Raw genomic sequence first — 17235 nt, 5'->3', positions numbered from 1 at the left:
TAAAGCTGGACCCCACTGCATTACTCTCCAGGGAATGGGGATGGCCAGCTGCTCTGAGAAGAGGCAAACGATCCTTTGGGCTACAGGGTCTGAGCCTCAGCCAAGTTGCATTTGTGTTCAAAGGGGGTCCTGGCCCACATGATGCTTTTGGCATTCTGGCTGTAATTGGCTTGAAGCACCAGAGGAACACCAAGGACAACAGTCAATCTTGAGGTTGAAAGTGACATAATATATTATGTGAATTCCCTGTTAACAATATTTATGTTTAGTTGTTTGAGGGATCTGGGAATTTAAGCTGAAGCTCTTTGATACTGCATTTAATTTGACCATGATACCGCATGAGAAATACTTTACACTTGGTTTGAAATAAAGATTATGGGACTAATACTATAAATGTCACTAACAATGTAAATGATCCCATTGAGCACGCCAGACTTTCACATGTTTATCTGACCCTCTCACACACAGCACCTCACTTGGTGACAACTGTGAGCTAAAAAAATCAGGCCATTTTTTACAAGTGTGGCACATGACACCTTAACATAACATATGTAGAATTTGCTCTGCTGCTTAGCAATTAAAACTCTCAATAACAGCAGTTATAATAAGCTGGTGTATACAAATCTCGCTCCTCTTTGTGGTGAGCCTGTTCTGTGCTTCCACCCCCAACTTATGTGAGACATGACTGCAGGCTACAATAGTCATCAGTCGGACCTTCCAACTGAAAAACAACTTGCAGAAAAAAAGAAGGGAGAGTCAGTGCCCTGAAAGGAACAGTATCAAATTTACATGCACATATGGCACCTTAAATTTTAAAATACTATTACTGTCCTTCCCAAACAGGGCTTCAGATCCCAGCTCCTCCAATGTGTGATCTGCAAAAAGAAAATCCAGGGTACCTGTAATGGCTGGCACATGCATTGCACCTCATGCCATGCTACCAATTGCTTGTCCGCTCCATTCTATGAGTTAGCAAGGGGTTGAAATTAAATAACTGGTATTATGACCAGCAATGACAATTTGGGTCATCCACTCTTACTCCTTGCATTCTGCTACTGTAATGAGGTAATTTGATCTACTTCCCTTATCCTAATACCCAGGTGCTCTCACTGTTGAGAATGTTTACACCTCAAACTTTTCCCCTAGTGTCTATCCTGCATTTCTCCTTTTTTAGCCTCAGGTCATTGTTCCTTTTCCCTATCATCTTATCAGATTGTGAATAATTATTTCCTTCATGAACACAGGTTCTAAATACCTCCAAAGTAAATGGAAGCGCTGTTGAAATTAGACACTGTGGTTTGCATTTCTTTCTGTTGATCTTGTTGCAAAGTCTCCAGTTCTTTTTAATACTTGACTTAGTTTAAAGTCACCTTCAAGTAACTTCCAAAATGGTGCAAGAAGAGGATTCATTCCCATTCATTAATTAGTTACTGACTGACAAAGGCCAACAGAGTTACTCAGGCACTGCTGAAGGTAATGAGTTTCTCAATATGTTCCCTGAGTTCTCTTTCTAGATTGTCCTAGCCAGATTTGTAAAGGGCCTGTCCGGTGGCTGGCGTCCATGTGTCGTACAAATTGAGTAATTATGGACAAGCATTCTATACCAGTGGAGAAGCTTTTTGAAAATGTGACTCTTGATCCCTCAATCTCTCCTCATTTTCAATACAACCCTAGCAACGCTGAGTGATGCTCAGGGAGTTCCCTTCCTCCAAAGATCCCAAAGCATTCAAAACACTTTACAAACTATGAGCCAAATGATCGCTGCACTAACACAGAGAAGCCCTTATGCTCTAGAGCAGGAGATAGCCTACACCCCTTGCATGCAAAGGGGGTGAGGCTGCAAGCACTGCAGCAGTATCCAGTGCCCCAGTGGGACATCTCCGGGCCATGATCCTGTGCCCTATTGCCCCTGCACACTGCCTTATGGCTTATGTTTAGGGAATACACACTACACCTTTTCCAGTCATGCAGTGTTGCCATCTTCACTAGTGAGTGTGCTCCTCCCTCTGCCCAGGAGGCAAATTGTCTGCTCCTGGCCTCTACAGGCACAATGCCAATAGCTACTGCCACTTCCCCTCCCCAGTGCAGTCATGGATCTCTCAGCCATAACCGAGCCCCATATATGCAGGGATCACTTCAAGTATCATTCAAAAACGGTCCCTGGGATGTCTTAACACTTGGTTGATTACTCGCTGAGGAGCAGAGATTTTTTTTTAACCCTGTGGGAAGCCCTTATTTTGGAAGGCTGAGACTAGTTCTCAGTCAGACATTTACAACGAATTTAGTGTGTAGGGCATGGGGGAAGTTTTGGACTGGTCAACCTTTAGTTCCCTTCATTATAATATGAAAGTAAGTAGCGTTCCCTGGTGGCTACAAAGAACACATTTCTGTGTCATGTATTTAGATGGATGAAGCAGTAAACATCAATATTTTCAATGCAGCAGGGAAGGGGAATGCTGGCTGCACCGTTAGGAACTGCAAAAAGTGAAGACCACTTTTGAAAAGCTCCAAGCCTAAAATATAATTCTCTTTAGGAAGGATAAATTCAGATCTCTCACAGCATTTGGAAGAATACTGATGTTAGCAATATGCTGACCCTGTATGAGGAAGCTGTGAAGGGCAGTAATATAAGGCAGACCTGTGTTTCTTCTCCTTGTCCCAAAGCTGTGTAGACTCTTGCTTCTGTAAGTCCATCTCTGGACTGAGCAGCTCCATTGTGTCCTTTAGAAGCGAATTCTCTTTCTTGAGCCCAGAAATCTCATTCTGATGTTTCTCCAGTTCCTCATTTAGAAATTTAATCTGGTTTTGGTTACGTCCTTCCTAAGAAAAAGGCCAGAATTAGCTATTTTTATCTGCTGGTTAAATTTCTCACAGGATTGCAATTGGTGATCATGATTGAGAGATTCAGTTGTAATAATAATTACAATTTTATTACTTGAATAAAACAAGTGAAACACAAAGTTTATGATGTACAGCATGGTTTATATAGTTCAGACGTTATCATGTCACTTTCAAATCCGGTCATTCAGGACTGTTTTCTCTGTTCCTAGCAAACTGCCAGAAATAAAACACCACCACCAACACCACCATCATCAATAAAAGTTTAAGGATATGAGTCAAAACAACAGAAAATATTCAAACAGATTTTAGGAATACTTTCAATGAACAAACTTCTGTGGTCAGGATCTTTTTAAAGGTGCCAGGAAGCTGCATGACATGAATGAGTCTATAAAGTAACTGAATATAATGAGAAATTAACTGGCTATAATATAATCAAGGGATTGGGTACTAAAATATATATGTATTCATCTTATGTAGTACAGACACACACATCCCCCACTAAACTCTCACACATGCACACACAAGTCAAAGTTTTCAAACCTAGATGCTTAAAGTTATGTTCCTAAATCTGTAGTTAGACACCTAACAATAAACATCAGTAACTGTCCTAAATTTTAGAGGTGCTGAGCACCTGCAAGTCATTAAAATCAATGGTACTCTTGCATGCGCTGCACCTCTAAAAATCAGGCCATTTATTTTAGGTACCTATTGTTAGGCACAAAATGTTTGAAAATTTGGGGCACATTGTATATAAGGGAGAACAAGGAGCAAGTACTTTTAAACACATGAAACGCTGAACAATACCAAACACTGGAATGGGGACAGACTCAGTTTATAAGTTTCCCATTGAATATGAGAAGAAAGCTACACAGACTCCTAGTCCAAATGCTGCACTTTTCATGGACTGGTAGCGTTGGTATTCAATTAATCCCTGATAAGGGCTTGTGGATTTACAATATCAAATGTGAGTGCAGTAAGATCCCCACTGCCACCGACATACACAATCAATGTTGAAATTAGTGATCATTTGGTTGAATGTTTATTTCTGTTGTAGATCACATTGTCAAAATGCTGCATGAAATACAAATCTGCCCACCAAACTGTTGATAAACAGTGCTAATGCCTTTTGACTGTGACTCAAAGGAAGGCGACCCCGTCTGTTTCTAAACAGGAATAGTGTCATTTAAAAACCTAAAACAGAGTTTTCACGATCTGATCAGTAACACTGTATGTCAATGAAGTAAAAATTGGAAGCTTGCCTGTTGGTTCTTCAGTGCTCTCACATTCTTCAGCTCCGTCTGGAGTTCTTCCATTTGTTTTTTGTGACCGGTGCAGGATGCGTATTGCTCCGACAGCTCCATCCTCAGAGTTTCTAGCAACAATAACAAAAGACTTATCAAGGAGTGAAGGAGGTAAGAGACCAGACATAGGGCACATCTACTTTTGCAGTAGAAGAAGTTAAAGCATTAAGTTTTGCCTTGACACGCAATTGTGCCACCATTCCGTCCACTGAATAAGATTGGAAAGAGCAGGAAGTTACCCCACATGCGCTGTACAAGAGGAGCCTGTTGGGCCTGATGGCAAAAATCATCTGTTAAATAATAACCACAGGTTATTGTGCTTCCACAACAAGACCTTCATGCCAGAATCAGTAGGTGACGTTTTATAACCTATGTTATGCAGCAGGTCAGACTGATGATCACGGTGGTCTCTTCTGGCCTTAAAATCTATGAATGCACCTATCCGGTCCTCTTTTATGTAATACTGGTGGTGCATAGAGGATTGTAAAGGAGTCCCACATGTAGTAGGAGCAGTATAGGGCTGATGTAAATGGCTCTATACCAACCATAGTCCCTGGCATAGGAGGCATACTGGGACCAGGTTGGGGGGAGGGAGGGGAGCTGATCAGAGCAGGAGGGGACATGCTATATCGCTAAGCACTACAGAAATTCTGGCCTGCACCACAGCCAACTCAAATCACTAAAAATCAATGGTGTTGCATCAGTGGGTAGAATTTTGCCTATTCTTTGTTTTTCTTTATATTGGAAAGGTACATTAAGAGAGATTTCTGTGTACATTACTCTAAAACAAAGTCAACCAGCATGTAAATCTATGAACAGTTCTCTAAAATATGAGAGGTGTTTATACAGAATATATTAGTTTCATGATCAGTTTTTAGGGTACCCTGGCAGTATAACCTGGAAAGTAAATGAAATATTAACCTTTTAACCTCAAATTGCCTAAAGCTTAAACTTACATTTGATCTTATTTTTCCAGCTGTGGTTGCAGGCGATGATATCTTTAAGAATATTCATATTATTCTTTTTTTCAACAAGAAAGCCCCTTTAATAGTGAGCTTGAATAGTCTGGATCACTTCCTAGGGAATGGTAAAGATGAATCCTTTTTCTTTGAATTTAACACCTCCTTAGTGACTAAATTAGAGTCTCACATAAGGTTCTTACACACACTTCTGACTTCCCAGCTTCTCTTTTCTGTACAGCCAGCTACCAACATCAGTGAACAGCTGATTTTCTAACATCACATTTTTTCATATTTCTGCAAATGAATAAGTATTTTTTAACTTCACATGGGCTTGGTTCCTCTTTTTGGCCCTTGTTCAACAAAGCCTGTGCTTAACTCCTAGCATGTGAGTACTCCTACAGGCTTGACTTTTTCTGCTACTCTCCTTTCACCTCTGGGTGAGATTCACCACTTTACAGAGGGCCAGCAGAAGACCTCTGCACCACTTTGTCCCACCTATAGGGACTTAGAGATGTGCAGGCCTGCAGTAGCACTTGGCACAAGGATGAATTTCCACCCGTATGTCCAATGTAGTGGAGTGTCCATTTTTTAATGGCATTAGGCTACTAGTTAGGTATAGTTAAGTGGGTCTAAACCATTTTATTATACAATAAAATATATTGATTTTTCTTATGAGTTCACATGACAAACAACTTAATTGTAATTAAAATAGTGTGCACCCCACGAGTATTGCTTTTTTAAAAGTAAAAATGATAACATTTGCATCATTCAGCCTCACTTTTTCCCCACTTTTGAGCCAGGTGTAAAAAAACCCCACTTATGACCCAGTACCAGGTAAATCACACTGGCTAGAAACAATCAAGACTGATGACTTTATTTAAGCAAGGGCTATGCTGGCAATTTGCCATGAACCTGGGGGATGTGCCTAATTTGCAGAAAGTGGAGCAAATTGAAGCCTTTTAGCTTTAAGGTGTTGTGCAAAGAGACCACAGGTCACAGCAAGCAGTGCTGCATCTAGACCTGAGCATGTTCGGCTGAGATATTTGCGGATCACAGTAGTAAGATGAAGGCTGCCGTTGGCAGCATCACAGAACTCAGTGGGACACACTTGGCCCACAGCTGATCAATCCTGATGTAAAAGAAACAAAGGAAATCTCACAAATTTCCAGCTATCACGTACTGATTTACTGTGTCTGCAAAGGCAGCTTTTTTAAACAGGCCACTGACAACTAGGAGCTAAGTTAACAATAAGCATGTATGGCTAAAACTTTGGGAAATACAGCAGGAACTGACAGAGCTGGGTTTGTAGGGCATGGGATCCATGGAATGACCAGAGCATTTCTCAAATCATAATAAAGTAGGAAGCTGTGTGTGACATGTGGCTTGTTATACCTATCCATGCAGCTTGTTGTTTTTGTTTCTGTTCAAGTTCACCGTGTAATTCTTTCTTTGCCTTCTCCTCCAAAGCCTGTACTTCCAATCTGTGAGAGTGATGTTGGATTTTGATGCTGTCATCATATTTTTTCTTCAAATGTTCTTCTGCCTCCTGCAAGTAAGATAAATATATGTAGGGCCTAATTCACTCCTTTGCTACTACAGGTTTAATGCAAGGGTGAATCAGACCCTTCATACACACAGCATATTTAATTTGCAGCATCACCAAATGTTGCTATTTCATCAATACAAGATTAGCAGAAGACTCAAGACAAAATAAAACCAAGCAACAAAGGAACAGAAGAAGTTTTCCAGACTTCTTATAGTAGAATTTGAGAGGTTTTCAATGTTTGTATCAACTGTGAAACACAAATGTTGAAGATTGTACTATTAGTCATTAGAAAGGTAATTTTTCTTCAGCTTCCAGTAAGGCCTCAGCATTATTGGTTATTAGTATATATTGGCCAAAACCTGCGGTCCTTACTTGGTCCAAAAAAACCTGCCCTTGTCAGTGAAATTTTGGCTGAGTCTAGCCTGCAGGATATGGCACTATGTGATTGGGACATTCTGAGGGCCAAATGCTCCCCTAAATTAGATCTGACTTCATTGTGGTTTTCCAAGTGTCCAAGGCAGAATTTGTAAACAAATGGTCTAAGTTAAATTCCTCCTGGGATGGTTATACCATGTATAGTAGAACCTCAGAATTACAAACACCAGAGTTAGGAACTGACTGGTCAACCACACACCTCATTTAGAACTGGAAAAATGCAATTAGGCAGAAGCACAGACAAAAAAAAAAAAATAAAAGCAAATAAGTACAGTACTGTGTTAAACATAAACTACTAAAAATATAAAGGGAAAGTTTAAAAAAAAGATTTGACAAAATTAGGAAACTTTCTGTGCTTGTTTCATTTAAATTCAGAGGGTTAAAAGCAGCATTTTTCTTCAACATAGTGAGTTTCAAAGCTGTATTAAGCTCATGTTCAGCTGTAAACTTTTGAAAGAACTACCATACCGTTTTGTTCAGAGTTATGAACATTTCAGAGTTACAAACAACCTCCATTCCCAAAGTGTTTGTTTTACTCTATAGCTAGAAAAGGTAATTTACAGCAGGTGTGCAATCTGGATATGAAGTCAATGTCACAATCACATGGATATTTTAAAATTTACCTTTTTCTTGAATGGAAACCTCCCTTTAGGACAATACACAGTATGAACTTTGATTATTATTTTGTCAATGAGGTAAATCTACATAAGCATTTAAAAGCAGTGGTTTTTACACTTGTATAATTGATTTTTTTACACTTTCTTTAATCTGTACACATTATTATAATAATCAGTTTATTATATTGTAAATAAGTATTCTATGTAAAAATGAGTTATGGATGAACCTGAGAAAGTCAGAGTCCTATTAACAATATGCTTAAAATATATATTTCTTAGGAATTTCCTCTTATTTTTGAGGCCAGGCTCAGATAATTCCTATAAAAACATATCATGTACAGTGTGATCTATATTCAAGCACTGATATAAAGAAATAAAGCATAACAGTAGAGCCATGATTAATCCGAACAGCAGGGTAGCCTGTTATTTGAAATAATATTGACCTATCTTTAGGATAACTGGAAATACCTGAATTTAGAGAATCATCTCTCAGCTTATAGTTACCCTAAAATGATTTAAGTCTGACCCAAGTAAGCAAATAAAAATAAACAGCACCGATGTCAGTACAAAACTACCTTGAGTTCCTGATTTTTGCTTTTCTCTAGTATTTGTAGAGCTCTCTCATGTGATGCCTCCAACTGTGCTTTAACATTCTGGCTTTGTTGAATGGTGTCTTGAAGATCCTGCAAAAGCTTCTCCCTCTCTTTGCTGAACTGTAGCGTCTGCTCCTTCAGAGATTCTTTGAAGTTATTTGCTTGTTGGTCTAATGTTTGCTTCAGCTGAGCAACCTTCAACAATGGTACAATTACTAGGCTGTGGTTAGCTGTTAGCCTCATCAATTATTATTTGTATTACTATAGCACCTACAAGCCCTAGTCAGGACCACACTGTGCTACGTACGGTACAAACCACTGCACTCGGCTGCTTCGCAGCATCAAAACAGACTCATCTGAAGAAAGTGTGTTCAGTTTTACTATATTTTATGAACGTGTGATGCTCTAAGAAAACAACAGGACATTCATTTCCTGGTGGGAGAGAGCCCTTATTTCTCTCAACGATGACCCTACGGGCCTATCTAGCGCTGAAAATCGTGGCCAGCTTGAAGAATGGTGGATGCCACAGAACACCTTGAGGATGGAGGTGTTAGACTGGTGGAAAGTGGAGCAGGTCTGAGGGCTTTGCAGGGATGCTAATACCCTCCCAGAAAGAATATAATAAAACACTACCATCCTTTTTCCACCAACTGTCTGGTTAGACTGCATCAAGTAATTTACTAAAAAAATAAATAAAGCATCAGAGCTTTGATCTCTTATCTTCCCAAATCATCTCCTGCTCGTGTGGGTAGCCCATTGTCCAGGCTGCATAGTAATGAAGGGCACAGTTCAAAGAGCAGGCTCAAGAGCACAGTTAATTGAGTGGCATTTGAGTTGTGACACTGAAGGGTCCAATGACAAAATGGTAGATGAAGAATTTAGTGCAAAACTCCCATTAGCGGTAATGGGAGTTCCGTGCATCACATCCTAGACTTATGTTGTGTGCTTTCTCTCTCTCACCATAACAAATAAATACAGAAGAAATAATATTTACTGTATGAGTAACTAGAATTACAGCTTTCTCTTTTGGGGGCAATGGGGCCATTTAGTGTATGCTCATTCCTGTTTTTTTTTTTTATTGCTACATTTTCTAAATAACTAGCAACAGATTTTTCCTAAAGGCTACCATGACAAAATTCACTGCTGCAGATGTCTCATGAGCCAAGGAGCACATTTACCATGTAATGTCACTAAGAGTTTTGTCACTGTACCTGAGCTTGTAAATCCGTCTTTTGGTTCTGCCATTCCTTCTGCAAAACCTTTGCTTCTTTTGCCTTCTCTTTCTGTAAAGAAGAAAGAGAAGGCTGCCTGTCTTCCCTTCTGGGAACACGTGCATTTTCCAGCCTTAAAGAAACAGAGCCCATGTTGTTAAAGGTAGAGCCTCGCAGGCCCTGTAATTTACTTAATGTGATAAACACATTTCCAGATAGGCAATAATTTGACCATTCTCCAAACTACTGCATGCTCATTTTACTCTTTTTCAGTGTGGTCTGGGTTTTCTATGTTTACATCAGCTAATTACAATTACTTGTCAAGTGGAAAAGCTTTATTAGCTGCTTATAGTTTACAGTTGCTTTGCTCTTGTGGCACTCATTCATGTCTGCAGTGGCCAGAGGGAGGTGCTAATGAGCAATGCAAGACCACATCCTCACTCCATGCTACAGCTTCCATGCATTTTCTCCCAGGGTCTCAATGTGCTCCCTCTCCCTAGGTGCTTAGTCCTTCCTGCCGGGGATGAGCATGCCTGCTGCTCTCCTCCAGGGGATGAGCACTTTCCCAGCAGATTTTCTTTACCTCTCCCTATTTCCAGACACACATGGCCCATCCCCGAAGTACTCAGTGTGCCCTTATCCTTCCGGGGTTCAGCACAAAACCTCCCCAAACCGCTGAAGGGATGTAACTCCCAGGGTCTCAGGATACTCCCCTCTACAGTCTCCATTAACATACTCCAAGTAAAACCTAAATTCCAAGTCACTTTATGACTGGAGCCCTCTGATTGCACTGTACCGTGGCTTGACTTCATTTCTGGTCCCTGTCTGTGCTCTTAAGGGCTCTTGGCCTTTGCCCCTTTCTCTCTGTAGTTTAGACCTGTCTTTCTGCTGCAGAAACGGCTCCTGGGATTAAAAGAAAAAGGCAAGTATGAAGCTTGTTTATGCACCTGCAGCTTAATTAATCACAAGCTCTTTATTGTAAAGTTACTTTAATTTGCTATTTGTAAATTTTTTTTTCTCAAATTTATTTCTTCTGCAAAACAATCAAAGGCGAACGGGGAAGGAACTTTGCATATAAATGGCAGGGCTGGTGGTGGCAGGGCTGGTATTGTTTATGGCTTTGAGTAAAATAAAAGCAGGGTAGTCTTTGTTCCTTTATATGTGATGATCACATGAAGAATGCGGTAATGAATCTGCCATGGCCATGAATTTGCAACACTGGGGACAAAACTCAGAAGCAGCTGTTCCAACAACACAGGTCTCTAGCACCTGAGCCATGTCTCTCCCCTAGTTAGATATGATTTTATATCTGTATAGGCCAGCCACAAGAGGGACTCAGTCTGACATTCCGTTCAGTTCATGGATACAGCATTGGTGCTCATAAGTGCAAACCAGAACACTGGAGTCCCTCCACTCAGGTACTGTTGTCCTGGAGTGTATGAGGCTCACAGGAGATCGACTCCAACATTCAGGCACCAGCTGCCTATAAATGTGTGGCTGCTTGGCACACACCTGTTGCATCTGATTCTCCTTTGGGCGTCAGACATTCAAGGATGAGCTTGGTTTAACAGGGCAAGGGTGAGAGAAGACTATATAATACAGTGGCTTGTGTGAATTTGTCCCACTGTCCTTGCTGGATATATTATCCACTCTGATCATATATTTCCTCCCCCTTGAGTAGCTGCCCAAAGGCCTGAAGTCCCAGCAGTACTACAGATAGTGGGGATACTCCTGTAGCTCAAGCAGTAGAAGTCCGTGTTTTGGATCGCGATCACTGGTGCTGCATGTGTAGAAGTTTAGCTGGGAAACATGGCCATTTGTGTCCATGGATGCATTACAATGTTTGTACTTAAGACACGACAGAAGGCTGCAAGCAGCCATAAGCCTTGCTAAAAAAAGCTCTCTAGCAGGGCTGCCAAGGACAGAAAGCTTATCTAACAGGGAAATTGAATCAACCCTGATGATTTTTATATATATATCAGACTTCCCCAACTCACCATTCATTACATGCATAGAGAAAGTTGGAAACAAATTCAAGTCTCCGATGTGTGGCCAAGTCTGTACCATTGCCACATCTTTCAGTATTCACCGTGGGAGACTGGGAGATGTGCGGATTGGATCAGTGGCTAGATTTGCGAATTGGAGCTTTTCACATAGTTTGACAGGTCAAATCAAGCTGAGGTCAGTTGTGAAAGAAAGTTACAATCTATATGAACCATTGGGGTGGCCTATGCAAAGTTAGGTGGTAGACTCAGTCTAGTGCAGGGGTCGGCAACCTGCGGCACCCGTGCCGATTTTTATTGGCACGCTGCTTCCAGCCGGGGTTCCGTCCACCGGCCCCGCTCAGCCCGCTGACAGTCTGGAGTTCCAGCTGCCGGACCCTTGCCAGCCGGTGTCTCAGCTGCCGGCCCCTCTCAGCCTACTGCTGGCCTGAGTGAATGGAACCCCCGGCTGGCAGCAGGCTGAGCGGGGCTGGTGGCCAGGACCCCAGCTGACAGGAGCCGGCGGACAGAACCCCAGACTGGCAGCGGGTGAGCCGCTGATGGTCTGGGGTTCTGTCCGCCACCCAACTCAGCCCACGGACAGTCTGGGGTTCCAGCCGCCAGCCCCTTCCAGCTGGGGTCCTGACCATCGGCCCCACTCAGCCTGCTGCCAGCCTGGATACCAGCCGTCAGCCCTGCTCATCTCGCTGCTGGTCTGGGGTTCCAGCCGCCCGGCCCCCTGCCAGCTGGGTTCCGGGCCTCCAGCCCTGCTTAGCCCTCCTGCCAGCTTTGGGTACTTGCAGCCAGCCCAGGGCTCTGCTCCTGGCCTGGGCCCAGCACTCTGCAGCCCTTATTAAAAATTACACTACAATTAGCTTAAAAACTTGAAAACTTGAAAACTTTGTATATTACGGTAATCGTTAAAAAATGTATAATGTTAATAAATACATAGGTTTGATGAAACAAAGTAGTTGTTACTTATGTGCCTGTGCTTAATTTGTGTTTTCGATGATTTACCTTATAAAAAAATCTCGCATGTCTCGCACCCCCAGAAAGGGCATCTCGCACCCGCAGGGTTAAGAACCATTGCACTAAATTGATAAGATCTGCATTTTAATTTAATTTCAAATGAAGCTTCTTAAACATTTTTAAAACCTTGTTTACTTTACATACAACAATAGTTTAGTTATATAATATAGACTTATAGAGAGAGACCTTCTAAAAACATTAAAATGTATTACTGACACACAAAACCTTACATTAGAGTGAATAAATGAAGACTCGAAAGGTTGGTCTAGTGTCTAACGGACAGGTTCACACATCCCAAAAAAAATCACACACCATGTTAGTTATACTGAGACTTGTTACTTAATGTATATAGAAACGAAACTAGTTCCATCTAGTGTCCTTGTGCCAATATGGCAAGAAGCACAAGTTGTGCGTGTGCAGTTAAAATCACTCTGAAAGGAGTAAACACTGTTTAATCTGCGGTACACTTAGTGCCATCTACTGGCAAAATTATATACAAGCTATTTTGAGCCCACTAAAAAAGACTGATAGGAATAAGCATTCAGGTTCATTTATCCCAATACAATATGTACTCATTAAGATCAAATGTAAATTTAATGCACCACATCAAAGGATACATCTGTCTGTTCACTTGTAAACAGAAGTAAAAACAGCATGCATAATGTGAGCAGCTAAAGAGTGTAGTCCAAAAAAACACCTTTTGCCATAAGAGATTCCAAAGTCACAAAGTCTGACTAAAATAGGACACTTGGGGCAAAAAGCTGCATTTCAGAACTCCAGCTCAGGACTGAGGGCCGGTGTGTGTGGATGCCCACCAGGAGTTACAAAATGAGTGGGAGGGCCCTGCATACTGGGCTCTGCAGAGAGTATAGGCCCAATCCTGCAAACCTTTATTCATGTGAATAGTCTTCACCTATTCATATAGTCCAATTGAGTTGAAGGGAAATGTTTGCATGAATAAGGACTATTGCATGAGTAACTGTATCCAGGCTCACACCCTATTATTATTAATTAAAATGGGGTGGTTTTTTTATGTTTTAAACATTTTTATGTAATGTTCTAAGGGACTAGTCACACTGGCTATAAATATACTTAGTGCAGGCAGATGCTGGGTGGCTTCCTTCATCCACCTGCCAACTGCACCCACCTTCCAACATTGCTACTATTTTAGCCCAAGGTCTCACTGAAAAAGAGATGGTGAATCAGCTCAGGTCTGTGATTTGGCCAACTAGCCACTTAGGCCTAAGATGAAACTAACACATTTATTGTGACTTGTGAGCTATGAGGTCATGTCTGTTTTACCACATGTAATGGAAAGACAGCACTTACTGAAGGTTTTAGATACTGCTGTTGCTGATAAAATTGGCCTTCAAAATAACACGGGGATGTCTACACTTCTGGGTTTACGCGTGTTGAGCCACGGGTTTTTGCCCCTAGCATTCACACTGGAAGCCCTTAGACATGCATCTAGGCTAGGGGCTGTAGAATATGAGGAAACATACCCGTTTGGGGGTGTGGGTAAGAGAGTGTGTCACCATCTGACCCACCTAAGTACCCACCCACTTTGTGATGTGGGTGTACCAATTACAAGGTGAACCACCCTTGAGACAACATAGTCCTCCACTGTCACTCCCACAATTCCCTGTCTGTATGTTTCTGCCTTTCTGCCCCCTCAGTTCCCTCCCACTTGTTCTCTATGAGCCAGAAGTTACCCACTGTTTATGTTCCCTTGAACAGCATTTTGCCCCCTCCTCTTTTGTGCAGGAGGATTGTGCTGACAACTCACAGATGCCTGCCTGGCCATCTCAAAATGGCTGAATCCCAGCATGCTGCAAGCTGCCAGGAGAACCACACCAGGTGCTGCCTGGTGATCCAGAGCCATGGCTTTAGTAGGAGCTGGCGTAATATTCATCTCAATGAAAAGATTTCAGAGGCTAGTTGAGCAGGGCATCCACCGGACAACAGTGCCATGCTGGGAGCAGATTAAACACCTCAAGTCCATGTACTGCAAGGAAAAGTACTCCAACTGCCAGACTGGTCGCATGCCCCTGCTGTGGGGAGCTCAGCATGGTGCTTGGCTGACAGCACAGACATGATTTCCTCCTGATTGCAGAGTGTCTTGTCGTGAGGCAGGAGGAAGGAGAGGCAGGTGTGACAGGAGCTGCCCATAGAACTTAGTGCTCCCAGTCAGGACCCCCAGCAGGACAGTTAGCAGACAGTCCGGGCGGATCCCCTCAGGTCCTGTTTGGGGTGGACCACCCTGGGGAGACAGAGTGTGGAGCTGGACTGGGGCCCCGATCTACAGCCTGGTAAGCACCAATCATCACATTTTCTATTATTACTGCCAAGTACTTCTTCTTTGGTACATGAGGGCAGGATTTTGGGATATGACAAGTAATTTTTTTTCATGCAGGAGGATGCTAGATTCCAGGAGGACAAGTGTTTAGCTTGGGTGGTGGGTACTACACTTCAACTCCCCTATGGGATATTCCCTACAAACTGCCACTGCCCCACCATGAGCTACCCAAATTGGATGCCAGGAGTAAAAAAAAATTAAACACCACAGAATACTGTTTATCCTGGGTGGCAGCTGTTTAACTACAGCCACCCATATAGAATTCCCGCCCACCCCTCCCCACACTCGCAAGCTACCCAAGATGGATGCCAAGGAGGAGAAAAAAAATGAAACAATTATGTAAATTCAACACTCTGTTTCATACATTGTATCCAATTAAGCCTTCCTATAAGGGTACAGAATTCATGGCCTAGCAGGCATGAATGTGGAATTTTGCCAATAATGCCTTTTGTAAAACCGGGATTGACTATGTAATGTGGCTGTATTCCTTGGTTTTCCCATCAACTACTGCTTACAAGCCTATCTGGCTGCAGCAACTGGTAAAGTTAATTGTGACTGACATTGCTTTTAGTTTATTTATCCTGTTATTGGTACAGACACGTACTTTGGCTACCACATTGCTGTTCCCTATGGTAGCACTTATACGTCCATAGGGCTTCAAAAAATGGTAAAGTTCTTTGCGACTGTCACTCATTCATCCTGTCAACGCTACATTCGCATTCTTTGGCTAGACAACATTTGCCCCACGTTGTGGTGATGGTATGTCCATTGCAAGTCCATTTTTATTCTTCTGGACTCTCTGAATAGGCCATTTAAGATGATTGCTCATGCAGCAGGTAGTGCAGTGCTCATGCAGCAGGTAGTTTTTTCTCTTGATGGGGCAAGTGATGTTTGGGGCAACGGTGTAACCAGGTCGCTGGTCTTGAGTCCACCAGGTTCTTAGGAGTTACCCTTAGCTGCTACACCATGGTAGTGCACTGAACGGCCACCCCGACCAGTCTTAGGGTATGTCTACACTACGAAATTAGGTTGAATTTATAGAAGTCGTTCATGGTATTCCAAGCGCATGAATACCAAGATGAGAGCAGCCCTCACAGTTGAGAAGCGAGTGGCGATAGCCCTGTGGAAGCTTGCAACGCCAGACAGCTACCGGTCAGCTGGGAATCAATTTGGAGTGGGCAAATCTACTGTGGGGGCTGCTGTGATGCAAGTAGCCCACGCAATCAAAGATCTGCTGATATCAAGGGTAGTGACCCTGGGAAATGTGCAGGTCATAGTGGATGGCTTTGCTGCAATGGGATTCCCTAACTGTGGTGGGGCCATAGATGGAACCCATTCCCTATCTTGGCACTGGAGCACCAAGCCGGCGAGTACATAAACCGCAAGGGGTACTTTTCAATAGTGCTGCAAGCTCTGGTGGATCACAAGGGATGTTTCACCAACATCAACGTGGGATGGCTGGGAAAGGTACATGACGCTCGCATCTTCAGGAACTCTGGTCTGTTTCAAAAGCTGCAGGAAGGGACTTTATTCCCAGACCAGAAAATAACTGTTGGGGATGTTGAAATGCCTATAGTTATCCATGGGGACCCAGCCTACCCCTTACTGCCATGGCTCATGAAGCCGTACACAGGCAGCCTGGACAGTAGTCAGGAGCTGTTCAACTACAGTGAAAAACTTAGTGAAAAACTTTTTCACTAAGAGGGTGGTGAAACACTGGAATGCGTTACCTAGGGAGGTGGTAGAATCTCCTTCCTTAGAGGTTTTTAAGGTCAGGCTTGACAAAGCCCTGGCTGGGATGATTTAACTGGGAATTGGTCCTGCTTTGAGCAGGGGGTTGGACTAGATGACCTTCTGGGGTCCCTTCCAACCCTGATATTCTATGATTCTATGATTCTATGATTCTACAGGCTGAGCAAGTGCAGAATGGTGGTAGAATGTGCATTTGGATGTTTAAAGGCGCGCTGGCGCAGTTTACTGACTCGCTTAGACCTCAGTGAAACCAATAATCCCACTGTTATTACTGCTTGCTGTGTGCTCCACAATATCTGTGAGACTAAGGGGGAGACGTTTATGGCGGGGTGGGAGGTTGAGGCAAATCGCCTGGCTGCTGGTTACGCTCAGCCAGACACCAGGGCGGTTAGAAGAGCACAGGAGGGTGCGGTACGCATCAGAGAAGCTTTGAAAACCAGTTTCATGACTTGCCAGGCTACGGTGTGAAAGTTCTGTTTCTTTCTCCTTGATGAAACCCCCCGCCCCTTGGTTCACTCTACTTCCCTGTAAGCTAACCACCTTCCCCTCCTCCCTTCAATCACCGCTTGCAGAGGCAATAAAGTCATTGTTGCTTCACATTCATGCATTC

The 17235-nt window shown here is 42.8% G+C and overlaps 1 protein-coding gene across 2 annotated transcripts in view; it reads right to left on the bottom strand.

Annotated features, from left to right (window-relative positions):
- The window catches only part of FAM184B (family with sequence similarity 184 member B), an 89593-nt gene that overhangs the window by 6227 nt on the left and 66131 nt on the right, over nucleotides 1–17235 (bottom strand). For both annotated transcript variants that reach the window (XM_084626972.1, XM_084626973.1), the window contains exons 8-13: nucleotides 10303–10409; nucleotides 9507–9639; nucleotides 8278–8490; nucleotides 6497–6650; nucleotides 4101–4213; nucleotides 2639–2820 (exon numbers count right to left, since the gene is read on the bottom strand). In XM_084626972.1, coding sequence (XP_084483098.1) covers nucleotides 2639–2820; nucleotides 4101–4213; nucleotides 6497–6650; nucleotides 8278–8490; nucleotides 9507–9639; nucleotides 10303–10409 — 902 coding nt within the window. The remainder of the gene's footprint in view (nucleotides 1–2638; nucleotides 2821–4100; nucleotides 4214–6496; nucleotides 6651–8277; nucleotides 8491–9506; nucleotides 9640–10302; nucleotides 10410–17235) is intronic.

Source organism: Lepidochelys olivacea, assembly GCF_965140295.1.
Source record: "Lepidochelys olivacea isolate rLepOli2 genome assembly, chromosome: 4".
Taxonomy (NCBI): domain Eukaryota; kingdom Metazoa; phylum Chordata; order Testudines; family Cheloniidae; genus Lepidochelys; species Lepidochelys olivacea.
The sequence above is the reverse complement of the archived record's forward strand: the minus strand, read 5'-3'. Positions and strand labels throughout refer to the sequence as shown.